The sequence below is a fragment of the Antechinus flavipes genome, chromosome 3, assembly GCF_016432865.1.
Source record: "Antechinus flavipes isolate AdamAnt ecotype Samford, QLD, Australia chromosome 3, AdamAnt_v2, whole genome shotgun sequence".
Taxonomy (NCBI): domain Eukaryota; kingdom Metazoa; phylum Chordata; class Mammalia; order Dasyuromorphia; family Dasyuridae; genus Antechinus; species Antechinus flavipes.
The window spans coordinates 77,964,728-77,978,618 of NC_067400.1; the positions used below are offsets into that span (position 1 = coordinate 77,964,728).

General features: G+C 33.3%; 1 protein-coding gene across 3 annotated transcripts in view; it reads right to left on the bottom strand.

Moving 5' to 3' along the window:
- ADAM23 (ADAM metallopeptidase domain 23) overlaps nucleotides 1-13,891 on the bottom strand; it is a 213,117-nt gene that overhangs the window by 43,328 nt on the left and 155,898 nt on the right. For all 3 annotated transcript variants that reach the window (XM_051983695.1, XM_051983693.1, XM_051983694.1), the window contains exons 13-18: nucleotides 13,013-13,103; nucleotides 10,753-10,801; nucleotides 6,182-6,281; nucleotides 3,277-3,348; nucleotides 2,344-2,433; nucleotides 1,239-1,319 (exon numbers count right to left, since the gene is read on the bottom strand). In XM_051983695.1, the coding sequence (XP_051839655.1) occupies nucleotides 1,239-1,319; nucleotides 2,344-2,433; nucleotides 3,277-3,348; nucleotides 6,182-6,281; nucleotides 10,753-10,801; nucleotides 13,013-13,103 (483 nt within the window). The remainder of the gene's footprint in view (nucleotides 1-1,238; nucleotides 1,320-2,343; nucleotides 2,434-3,276; nucleotides 3,349-6,181; nucleotides 6,282-10,752; nucleotides 10,802-13,012; nucleotides 13,104-13,891) is intronic.

The following is a 13,891-nucleotide window of genomic DNA, read 5'->3' on the forward strand; positions in this document are numbered from 1 at the left end:
AATGGTCACAATGATAATAAAAGAAGGAATCAGCCCCTGGTTACAGATTCCAAAAACCAGTGTTTTTGTTTACTTGTTACACTTATTTATTATGCCATACTAACTTTGCTTGCTCAAATGAGATTTGAAGAACCGCTTTTGAATGATGAGGCATTTATATAACAGGTTAATTCACATATCTTAGCCATTGAATGCTCATGTTAAAAGTATTTCAAGTCTAGTCAATGACATCCTAATTTTCATTAGAACACCTAGATTTTTCAAAAGGCTGCAAAAGATAATTTTAAGACATGAGTCATAAATTCCATACAATTTAAGCATGTAGTTCCTATGGATTTTCAATAATAATTGTTACTTATATAATGCATTAAAGTTACCAAAGCATTATCTCAGGTACAACTCAGTGGGCTAAATACAGTTGACATTCTATTATCCCCTTTATAAATCAATAAACTGAGGCAGGGGAAGTTAAATGATTTGCCCATAGTCACATTAGTGTCAGAAACAGGCTAAATCTAGGTCTTCTTGATTCCAGCTCCAGTAATCTATCCACTATGACATTTTAAAAATGAAACATAATACCCAATGTCTCCAAAGTGACAACATATCAGAGGAACAATGCAAAGAATAAACCTACCAACATACCTAAATGTACAAAATTGCAATGTCAAGTCACATTAAGAATAACCTGAATATGCCTATTTAAATTTAGCCAATGAATATATTTACTAGGGAACCTATTTTAACATCACTGCATTTGACACCTGGTTCAATTGACCTGGTTCAAATCAAAATATTTCCATTTTCTATATGTGGGACCTGGAAATGTGGGAAAATTGAAAATGTTCTGCATACGGAAAATTCACACCCAGAAGCTAGGAATACTAAGAAAAGAGAGCTAAAAAATAAAAAATAGCTAAAATCATAATGCCAATACTCTCAATAAATTATATCCCAAATGAATGGGGAAATGAAGAATTAAATTATGACAGTATGAGGCCTTGTTCCTCAAGAGTATAATAGAAACTTTCTGTTACTAACTTTCCTTAGTTTTTATAAACAACAAAACTCATAATTTACTATTAAACTATATTATAATATGGTATTATATGTGAGGAAAAATGGATAAGAAAAGCAGAAACAAGTTCAGAGAAATATTCATTGCCAAATACTTTTTAAAATAAATTGACAAGGTGACACATCCAAATTGGGAAACAGATGATCACATTTCATTGTACCTGGCCAGAATCTCCAGTGCAAGTTTCAGTAATGTCACAGTCATTTACTCCTTCTCGACAGTTATACCCTCGTGGCTGAAACTAGAAATTGAGATTCATTAGTTAAGCTTCAGAATCACTTATTTGGAAATTCCAATAGTCTTCTCATTTTTAAGTTGAAAATGTCCTTTTTAACAGAACCTTTTAAGTCATGACTTCCACCAAACAACCAGCATGAGTCATGAGGTAGACATCAAATGGATATAAGCCAGCTGCCACCCACTTTGCTTGCCTATGAATCACCAGCAAAAAAGTAACATGTTCAGGTTTCAAAAACTAATTTGACATCATCATTCTAAATGAGCACCAAGATAACAGAGCATCTTATTCCATTGTTAAACATCTCTAATTAGTAGTAAGTTCTTCCTTATGTTTTATCAAAAAGTAATTCCTTATAATTTATTTATATTATGTAGAATATGCAAACATTCATGTATATGTATATATAATATATATTCCATCTTCATTAGGTTTATCTAATATTTTAATATAGTTCAATGAAGAAAGATGTTTCCTCTTATGGGTATGCAAAATAAGATTTAATCTTGGGTTTATTTTCATTTTTGCTTTACTACTATCCTGGCTTTAAGGAACACTTAATTCTTAATTCAGCTGAGGCTATAGCCTGTTAGCACAGCCAGGAAGGCAACTCAGTTGGAAAACAAAGATATGAAGGGAACAGCAATATATATTAGCCATAGGAAGTACAAAACCTCCATCCCATACTGGGGAAGCTTTCAGACAGCACTTTTAAGCTGGTAAAGTCATGCTGGAAAATTAATTTTCACAATACTATGTTATCAGGGTCAGAAAGGTCTCAGAGAGACAGGAAAGGTGGGAGGATTTCTCTTTGTAAATACAGGGTTAGGTATTTCCAGGTATCTTTGATGCCCTTAATTATTTAAATTTTTTAAAATTATTTTTAAGGCTGCTAAATACAGTGACCACGAAAAATATCTATGATAACTTCTGAACAAGTATTTTTTTTTCCTCACAGTTAAGTATTCTTTGGATTGCTTATCTACTTTAGAGGTTAAAAGGATGAATATGTGTTAGAGTAACTCACAAGGCAGGTTGTACTGTTACAACAAGGTCCGTCACTGCAGTGTGCTCCATTTGAAAGGGAGCATTTCTTGCAGCACACGCCATAGCATTCCTAAGAGAAAATACTTCATATGAAGGATCAATTTAGATAAATGTTCTCTCTTTCCCTATCAATGATAACTTTTCCCTTTAATATTTCACAGTGATCCTCACCAAGAAAGAGGTTCCAAATAAGGTATCCAAGAAATGACAAACAAGTATTTGAAAAGAAAATTTCTTTGGGAGCAAAAAATCTCAGAGAACTTTGTATCCCAAGTGCCTAGGCCAGTGCCTGGCAACTGGTAAGTGCTCAATAAATATCTATTTGTTTGATGTGAAAGAAAATGAACAACAATATATAAATTGAGAACTAAATGGAACCTCACAGGTCATCTAATCCAGGGTGTGAAATTGGAGTCAAGAGAACTCCAGAAGAAGAGGAGAGGTGGGGAGAAGAGAAGGGGTCAAAGGTGGGGGAGAGAGAGAGGGAAGAGAGGGAGGAAACAGAGGATAGAGGGATGAAACAGAGAGGAAAGGAAGGAAAGAGAGAGAGAAACAGAGACAGAGAGAGGCAGAGAGACAGAGAGAAATTGGGGAGAGAAAATTTAGGGTTAAGGGAGAAACAATATTCCATAATCTACATTCCTTTACATCATTACACTACTTGGGCAAAGATGCCTAAGTAAACTTAAAAAGAAACAAGAAAATGGATAACAAAGAATCCATTCTATTTTTTTCAAATAACTATTCACTCAACCATAGACTATAGCAAATGACTCTCTAAATTTTCTAAATACAGTTGAGCTGAGGTAAATCTTGGAAGGTATGATTTATGATGAGTAGTAGAACTTTCCCTTGCATTTGTTTTTTCAGTGTCTAGACTAGAAGGATGTATTCAAAGGTCTCAAATGCTTACCACGTGGAAACCACAATCACATTCCTCTCCTGCTTCCACGTAGCCATTTCCACATTCAGTGGCTTCAAACAACTAAAAGAGAATGGTGATAAAAGGAATTTATTATATGATCACAAAAAATGAATATCAAAGAAAAGCAAACAAGTCAATAAAATCTGCTATTCAATTATCATGTGACATTGCCCTAGGTGTTCTATGCTACTCCACTGGTGCTGAGTGTTTGATAACATCATGGGGGAAATGTTCCAAGCAACGTGACTTATTAGACTTACAGAGAGTATGTCTGACCCTAGAATTGTTCATAAAGAGATGATCTGTCAAAGAGAAAGAGAGAACAGATCACTCTTCTCTTCCAGCAGGAACACTCAAAAACAGTGCTAAAAGAAATTGGATGAGCCTCTGTTGGTTGACAATTCATGACAAAGAAAATGAAAGATCAATGTGTTTCAGTCATTAGCATGTGCAGTGGGCATAATTAAATGAATCCAAACAAAGCTTGAAGAAGTCATGATAAAATACTCCCTTCCCTCTCCTAAAAAAATGGTCATTGAAATTACTTGAATTAAACATAAAAAACAGCTGAAATAGAACTCTAAGAACAGTGCTCTCTCATTTATCTCTGCCAAAGGAAAGAAGCTATGATTTAGATGATCAAAATCCAGGAATAATTAAAAAAGCTGGAGGGGACTAATAAATAAATTTATTTTACATAAATCTAAATATAGGGCTGTACTAGCTAAATTAATGAACTCTTCCTAGGATTAGAGATTTAAAGTTCTAAGGGACCTCAGAGACCACCAAATTCAACTTTCTTGGTTTACAAAGCAGGAAACTAAGACCCAGAGAAGTTATGTGACAGCTAATTAAATGTCCAAGGAAGGATTTAATATAGGCCCAGTTCTCCTATGGCAGAGATTCTCACTGTATGCTAAAATAAACCAGACTAGATGATCTTGGAGAGCATAGAGCCCTCGTTTCCACTCCTCTCACCATTTCCAGGAAGAGACAAACACTAGAAGTACCAAAATATGGCTCTAGCTCATCTAGATGGGACCATAGTTAGTAACTACAGAAATCTATCTTAGTACTGCCATACTAGACTGGGATAATAGTTCCTCCTCCCTTCCTTACCTTGTGATGTCTTAACAGCTGAGTGAAAGAAACTCCATCCAAGGAGAGTAGAGGGAAACCAACTACAGATGAATTATTCTGGGTTCAGTTCCTATGGCAACTTTCCCCAAGGGTAGATCAGGATGACTGTATCAATCAACTAAGCATCATGGAAGTTCCCAAAACAATGATCATTTTGGTATATACAGCTAGTCATATGTATATTTGTTATATGCACCAGGTAGAAAAGAAAAGGGGACTTATCTTTGATATAAATGAATATATATCAGATAGTAATAAATACCATTGCATTCTGTTCTACAGATTAAACAAATTACATGTTATATTTTTAAAGAGAATTATTTTATATTTATCATTTTAAAATTGGCCCACCAATCATTCTGCAATCAAGGCATTAAATTATCTGGTTTGTTTTCTTTTTTTAATTCCAGACGACTTCAGAAATAAAATGGGAATTTAAAAACCATAACTTTTCTGAACTACAAATTTAGGGGATGGAAGAGTTCTGATGATTCTTAAGAGTTCTTCTTTCTAAATGATAGCTCTTTCCATTATTGAGAGAAGTACAAAATTGGCAAATTATCCATTTATGTTACATTATCCACTATGTACACTGGAATGAGAAAACATGGCTAGTTCATCTGTTATTCGTTATTACTGATTTCACCTCATTCTAACCCATATAACTACTAGATTTCCATTCTACATAGGTCTTTGCCAAGGTCTTCATCAAAGAAGATAGGCAACAGCTTTAATGATTCAAAATTACTTGAAAATTTCCCCCAATTTCATGGTGACTTTATGTTGATATCAAGAATCAAACTAGCATCCTGAGTACAGTAAGGTTATTGAATTACTGTGTGGGGATAAATTATTTGTCAGCTCTCTACAGTAGTCACTTATTTTTTCAAATGATGAAATTACTTCATTGCTCAATCAATTTTAAGAAAATACTCTAAGAATAATCATATCTCATATGAGTTCCAAAAGAAAATCTGAGGTTTATGATGTAAGAGTCAGCTCAGAGCCTAGACAAAATGTCTGTGCACTTCAAGAAATATTTGAAAAAAACTTTCTCCTATGTGTTATTCTCTTCCAGAGACTTTAACCCTTTATTGCAGGAATTCTTAACCCACACTTACTAGCTATGTGATCTTGACCTGATTACTTCTTCCTAAAATGCATATGTATAAAATGATATAAAAAAAAAAAGGATCTCTTTGTGTCTCATTGTGTTTGTGACCTCTGTGGCTTCCTACTTTACCTACCCTTGATCCCAGTTCTAACTAACAAATATTTCTGGATTCTTTGCCAAGAAGGGGATGAATTTTCTAAATACCATACATTCAATGTCACTGAGCTGTCATGTCAATAAATCACATATTTTGGCAAAGAAATAATATAATATGGATGCATAGCTAATGCATAGCTAATAGATGTATGACTAATAAAAATGATCTTCACATTTTTCTTTGGTCTATTTAACTATTTAATTAATCTAACCAACTGCCTAGTAGGGTAGGCTAACCTTAAACCATTAAGAAAGAATTCTTAACATACCTGAATTAGAAGCCTTTTGCACTTAGCACCAAAATGGAAAATAAAGGAATCAGAAACCCTAAGCTGTTGTTATCATTATGGCATTCCACAGGTCTTCTATACAGAAAAGTCTCGTGAAAAGGAAAAATTAATCTATTATGATTTGGAGATTGTCTTTCAACTGGTTTGTCACTAGTGTTTGATGGAAAAAAGAGAAACTCATAGTGATACTGACCTTTGTTGGTCTGTTAAAAAGACAGAATCCTCCCCCTCTTTGTAAAAAGTCCTTATATTCCAAAATGCTGCATTTTGAGAACTTCCGAGAATGTGACACCCTAAAAGGATAAAGAATCAGGTAAATAATTCACCAAAAAAATGAAGAGACCAGACACTCCAAAAGAGTTCAAATATTCTCCTCTAATTAGATAAACTATGCATGCAAAAACACTAGAAATTACTCTAAAATGAATGAAGAAAATGGAGAAATTCCAAGGATTCAATGGAAGGACTCAAGACATAAGCTATACCTAAGTTTTGTTTAAGAGATTTTCCTTAGTTCTACCCTTAATTCAGGGAACAATGAAGCAGAGAAAAATCCTAGTGAATTGGGCGTGTCCACGATTCAGAGAAAAAGTCCAATGTAGGAGGGGGGCATATTGGCTACAGGTTACATCCACAGTCTACTCAACAGTGAATCTAGGGCTTTCTAAGTAGCTGTTCAAAATGTGATCATTTTATTTTCTCAATTCTCTTCCTCAAGGGCAGACTAGATGATAAAAGCCAATATGCTCAGTGAAAAACAATATACTCAATGGAATATAGGATATAGGATAATGGAATATAGAATTCGGCTAAGAGTCAGCTCAGAGACAACATTCACATCCAGGTTTAATAGGAAGATGATGGATGACTAAAAGAGGGAGAGTAATGAAAAAGTTTGACAGAATTAAGACCAAAATACTTTTGGACTGCTCTGCTAATTCTCTTCAATTCTCAGATAAATTAACTATTTGACCACATATTCTTTTTTATATATATATGTAAGTCACTCCCCAACTGATAAATGGTCAAAGGATATAAATAGGCAGTTTAAGGATAAAGAAATCAATGCTATATGGAGTCATATAAAAATGTTCTAAATCATTACTGATTAGAGAAATGCAAATTAAAATGTTAAGATACATATCAGATTGGCTAAAATGACAGAAAGGGAAATGACAAAATTGGAAGGAATATGGAAAAATTAGGACACTAATACATTGTTGGTGAAATTGTTACTGTAAACTATGATTAAGTCATTTTAGAGAGCAATCAGGAATTATGATTGAAGTTATTAAACTATTTGTCTTTCTTCTAAGACTACGTAGGTTGGATTATTTTAGTAAACAGATCTTATTTAGGAGTTTTTGCAAAGTTCTGAGGCTTGGAGCTTTCAGTACATCATCTATAAATGGAAATAACTGGAGGACTTTGGCACCTGGAAAGGATTCCTCATTTATTTAGATCCTGATTTGGATATCTTCCATGAAAGCAGCAAGCAATTCTAGTAAGCATATGACACCCAATTTTATCCTTCACTTTATATTAACAATCAGAGGATCATCAAACAAAGGTCCCTTTTACCCCCTATTATTCATTCATGAAATTACTTGTTTTTTAGTTATACCAAGATATAGAAAGGTATTATAAATATAGACAAGATAAAGTTGGTTCATGAATCTTAATGGCCATTTGTTGTTATTCCTTTGGCATATCTGTAATAATAATAGAATTGGGTTTGACAGGCATACATAAAATAGGATTCTGATGGGCTTTAATTGTATTTCTAAAGCAACAGCACATCATTACAATAAAATCATATTTTCTTTATTAAAGAAAAATCATTATTTAACTAGGTTTGGCAAATTTTGTTTTTTAGAGTTTTTTTTTTAAAGAAAAGCAATATTTGATTTATATATGGGTTATATTTCTAAATTTTTCTTTAGAAGTTAGTTATTGAGAAATATATGGGTATTAATAATAAAACAAAACAAATAATACATAAAATATATAACATATAATAATAATATATACTATATAAATAAAATAAATAATAAAATAGGTATCTATTTTATCATGGAAACAATGTCAGAAGAGGTTAAGTTCTCAAACTCATCCACAAAAAGCTTTTAAACCAATAATGCAATCAATCATTTAGCAAGCATTTCTAAGCATTTACTATGAGCAAGGCACTGTTAAGTGCTGGAGAAAAAAAGACAAAAATGAAACAGTTCCTGTCATCAAGAAGCTTACATTCCATCAGGAGAGATAATACACATATCCAAATGTGTATCTATATATAAACATATACACATATGCATGCATGTTTGTGTATATATGTATATGTATATATGTGCACATATACATAATACATGTACATGTACATAAATATATCAATAAGTATGTGGATGGATGGATTTATGCAGGAATATGAAAGTAAATGATTAACAATTAGCTATCCAGAAAATACATACATGCATATATATAGATAGATAGATTAATACATATATTTGTATATACAAAGAGAGAGATAATACATCTTTAAGTTTAATTTGGATTATTTTCCCCATCATTTTTTTAAGTTTAGAAAATCAACAAAATTGTAGATCAAACCCTGATCAGCAGATTTCCCAGGTACAAATACTCACATTGAAAATACAACAATTGGCTCTCATCAGCCAGTAAGAACTGGCTCCAGCATAACCCTGGACATATATGTATGAGTATATCTATATATACATGTGTGTGTGTGTGTGTGTGTGTGTGTGTGTGTGTGTGTAGGCAGGAGGTGATTTGGGGTGAGGAAATTTAGTAGCTGGTGGAAGAGAATTAAGAAAAGTTTAATGTATCAAGTCACCCTTTCGATAAATGTTTTAAGGAAACTAGAAATTCTAAGTAAGGAGGGATCACATTGTACACATGGAGAACAGTGAAGGCAAAAGTAATGAGGGGAAATGGAGTGTTTTGCATGAGGAATTGTAAAAAGACCAGGTTATCTAGACTACAAAGTGTATGGAGGTAAGTAAAAATGCTGGAAAGGTAGGTTGGGACTAGGTTGTGAAAGGCTTTAACCCAAAATAAGCAGCATTTCTACTACTATATAAAAGAGTAGTGATATAACTTTACCCCTGATCTTATTGGAAAAGTCTCTTCTCTACATTATGTTGAGACTTGATTTTAGTTGGCTACTACTTATCATGTTAAATAATGGTACATTCATTCCTATGTTTTGTAGTTTTTTTATTTAAATACAGATGAGTAATTTATCTATCAGCTATATGGTACAGTAGATAGAGCACCAAGTTTGTAGCCAGGAAGATCTGAGTTCAAATCTGGCCTCAGATATTTACTAACTGTATGACCTGGACAAGTCATTTAACCTCTATTTATTTCAATTCTTCATACAGTGGAGAAGAAAACAATTCCAGTGGGAAAAAATTCTTTGCCAAAAAAATCTGAAGGATAAAAGACCACTGGTTCACACAGAGTCAGAAATGACTATGTGACTAAAAACTACAACTAATCTATGAAAATCTATCTATATATAATATTTAATCATAGAAGCAATAGGGAGACTAGAATGCACTGAGTGGGGAAATGACATGGTCAGTCTTAAACTTTAGGAAATCAGTTTGGCAGCTATGTAGAGGATAGATTGGACAGAGAAAGGATATGAAGCAGGAATAATACAGTTGAACAGAGTACCTGGGACATTGTAATTTCTTGAGAATTGCTTGTGGCTTATTGATTGATAATACTTAGATATGATTAGATAGATAGAATAAAATAGTGCATAATATTATATAAGGTCTATACGGAAATGCATTCTAATTTTCGCCTTGGGGCTACATTTCCTATTGTTCCTAGGTTTTCTTTATTGTCTTCCAAAGCAAATACATACCTCCTACAATAAAGGTTTCTCCCTTCTTCATATCTTCAGTAGTTGGAACTCCTACACTCAAGAAATTACTATGTGCCAGGTACTCTGTTCAACTGCATTAATTGTACAATACAACTGTATTGAGTAGTGTAAGAGACACAGGTTCCTATGATAAACACTTCCACTGGGGAAATATAAGGGAAATGGGTATAAGTCCTGGCTGAAAAAAGAAGGCTTCTGGAATTAATGATCTCCTAGAGATAGAGACTTAAGGGACAGCTTCCTCTGTATTATCCTCGCAGAAGATTTGAGGTGATCCAATTCCATATGATAATAACAGAATCCAGGAGAGAAATCAGGGATTTATGACATGAAAGGAACTTAAGCTGAGAATTTATAAGCTGAAGATTGTCTCTATGTAGAAAAAAAGGAATCTTTCTTATTAAAAAAAAATAAAACTTAACCCTTAATGATTGCAAAAGCTGAGCATCATCATAATTTTTATTACTCTACCTGTAACTACTAAGCATCGTTTAAAATAGGAAACAGCATTGATAGTCACTGACAACTTAGCAAATAATAGAATCCATTTTAAGTATACAAAAATATTTTAACACTAAATTAACAGACAATTAATAGTGTCCTTTTTTCAGTCAATGTGTAGAAAAGAATACCTACAATTCTGACCTTAAATGAATAATTAAAATAGAACCTTCAGAAACCATTTTCAATTCTAGCTGGTTGGATGATTATCTTAATTGTAGCAAAAATTCAATTTAGGCTAAAGTGATAACCAGCAACTCACTTTATGTGGAGCATTTTAACCAGAAAGTGCACTGAGAATTCATTTACAATTAGGAAAACTTAAAGCAAAAGTGTTTATTTACCCTGTTTCCTCCATGATGCATCCACCCCAGGATTCCGTGCAGTCACATTCTTGTCAGATGAAACAAAAATCACAACAGAAAAACACAAAAGACAAGAGGCAAGTCACATTTGCATCATGAATCCTCACCCTTTGAAAAGGACTTTGTCCCTAGTTGCCTTCTGAGTAGGTTCAGAAGGCCATGTATCTCAGACCATATCCACCTTGCCCCCAGATTCAATATTTCTCTCTTATGAACATGGAAGGAGTTACTGAATTTTTCTGACTTTCAGTCTCCATCTAGAAAATAAGGATAATAACAATACTTTCCCTCCAACATGCTTCACAGTGTCATTATGAGGTCCAAAAGAGATATCATTAACAGAAGGATTTGGTTTGAAGCACTAGGTTGAATGGGAGCAGTGTTTTTCTTTTAAAGGCTTCATTCCAGGCAGATAAGAATTATGCTGAAATGTTGAGAAGATTTAGGTGATCAGATATAAAGAAGTTACTATACTCAAGGAAACTTGAAGAATACCCAGCTGGGTAGTTCCCTATCACACAAAAATCTGAAATAATTATAAACATGACTTGTAGATCATGGACTCACACATTTAATGGGTGGTCACAAAAGAACGTTGATCTTTTCTCTCCCCACTACCATTTTACAGCTTTCTTCTCAATTTTTCTCCTTTCTGTTCTATAGGACAAGTAAAGATTGCTACAAGGTCAGAGATAATAGATAAAAACAATTTCCCTCTCACTAAAGATGAGCATGTCCTAAAAAACAGACTGCAAGATACTTCTATTAAAATATTTTCAAATGCCACTATTTAAGGAAATTCAAAGTTCACAACCAAATTAAATTTCAGAGAAATCTCTAAGCATATAAGGCATGAATGAACAAAAAAAGTTAAGTTATAAAATGAATTTTCTTTAAACCAAGCCCAAAGTGTTGTCATTTATTACTCTAATCCAGCCATAAGCAACTCAAGTCATTTCCTGAATCAATCTAAGCAACTGTTCAACTACAGGATCTTACAAAAACCAAGTATTTGATGGCACATCTATCACTTCATATTCTTTAAAGATAACTAAAAAAATCAAAATGAATCCTAAGTATTCCCTCAATGTATGTAGCTGTGTCATTGTAGGAAAAATGGCTTAAATTCTCTGAATCTTAAGCTCATTTGTATTAAAAAAAAAAAAAAAAAAAAAAAACACTACCTTTGGTATCTACCAACTTCACAGGGTTGCTGTCACAATCATCACTGGGATAATGTACTTTGTAAATCTACATAAATGTCAGCTTTAATAATTATTATTTTCTTAAGGCATTAGACATTTAACTGCAAGAGAGGTAATCTTAATTACTTTGGAGGTATTCATGCAAACCCTGGATAAAAAATAATTACTATAATTATTATTGTCATTACATGAAAATTTGTACATGTCTTGGGGAAAATAAACAGTAAGTCAAATGTAAATAAATAAAAAGAATTCACACGACTTAATGAAATCAGTGTATTAAATGGTACCACTTGCTTACAATGGCTGCATTGCATTCTGAGGGGGGAGATGGGATCACAAAATCTCAGGGCTAAAAAGGTCCAATCCCTACTTTAACAAGAATCCCTTCTCCAATGTTGCTAACAAGTAGTCATCTTATATTTGCCTAAAGACTTCCAGTCTTCACAAGTCAGTTCATTACGTTTTTTACTAGTTCTAATCTTAATTTTGTCATGAGAATTGAACCCAAATCTTATCTTTCTGAAACTCCAAGTCTCATTTTTTGAGATGACCCCATACAAAGACCAGGTCTTCTTCCACATGATAGCCCTTTAAACACTTGAAAACTCAATGAATTGAAAAGTCATTGGAAACATATTTCATTTCCTTTGCTCATGGAAAATAATATGTTTGTAACCATTTTTATTTGGTGCTACATGAGTATAAATTTGAAGAAAATGTTATGGTCAATCCTACAGGGCATGAAAAAGATGACCAATATGCTGAGAACCGAAAGATAAAAGAATACAACATTCTTAGGGTAATCATATATTTCTATTTTATATTTAGAAAATGTAATTATGAAAAACAAATGTGTTGGGAGCTAAAACTGGAAACTGCCCATTTTACAAAAGCCTATGCTAAAATATTTAAGTTACATAATTATACATAATAAGAAGTAAAAGAATAATTTCCTGACACACATTTGATGTATCCATTATCCAGGGAAATATATAGGGCACAAAAGTGAGAAAGATGGTCAATACACGTACTTGGCTTTCTGCTAGAAGGTTCCCACTGGATTCCAAGGTTTTGTGCCAGACTCTGGGATAATCCTTGTGCCACTGCCATTGGAAGACCATACTGTTTTCAGAGTTGAAAGTGTGTGGGAAACATTTGAGAGAGTGCACAAAGCTAGTTATTATTATTTCATAGTTACCATATCATCACCTCAACGTCCTATGCTGTAGGTCACACCTTACATTGTTATTGAACTCCATATGAACTTAAATTTTTCCCCTTGTATCATGGCCCTAGAACCAAATTGCTTCTCTAATTCACTGGTCATCTTTTTCCATCTTCCTACATGAAATTGTCAAGCACAGATATGTCAAGGCTATTTCATTCACATATTGAATCCATATCAACCCAACCTACAACCAAGTTAGTTATCAGATGATAAGCATGCTGAGATAGGCTCCCAATCAATAGGAGAGCTCATAGAATAACTTCTATTAATCCCACATCAACCCACCATGCTTTTGGTATCATTAAAGGGTAGGATTTGGGCTTTTAGTTGTCAGTAGTGAGCTGGAGCCAGATGAAACCATCTCGAGAGAGCTGGCTGTTAAATTTTCAGGGGAGGCATTTTACACCCTATCAGCAAACACTTTAAATCAGGATTTGATTTATTCTTTTGTTGACCATCTAGACCCTAAGAAAACGATGGAGAAAACGTTTTAAAATGCAGATTAAACAAAAGTGTCTTGTGCATACAATTTTTTGAGAGCCAATTTTTAAACATTTACCAGCACTTCCCAATTATTAGTTCCTGTTTTCAGGAATTTTTACTGTACAAAAGATACAATTACTAGAAGTTAAAGCATTGAGACAGATAGCAAAAAGGAAGAGATATTTGATTTGAAGAGAGA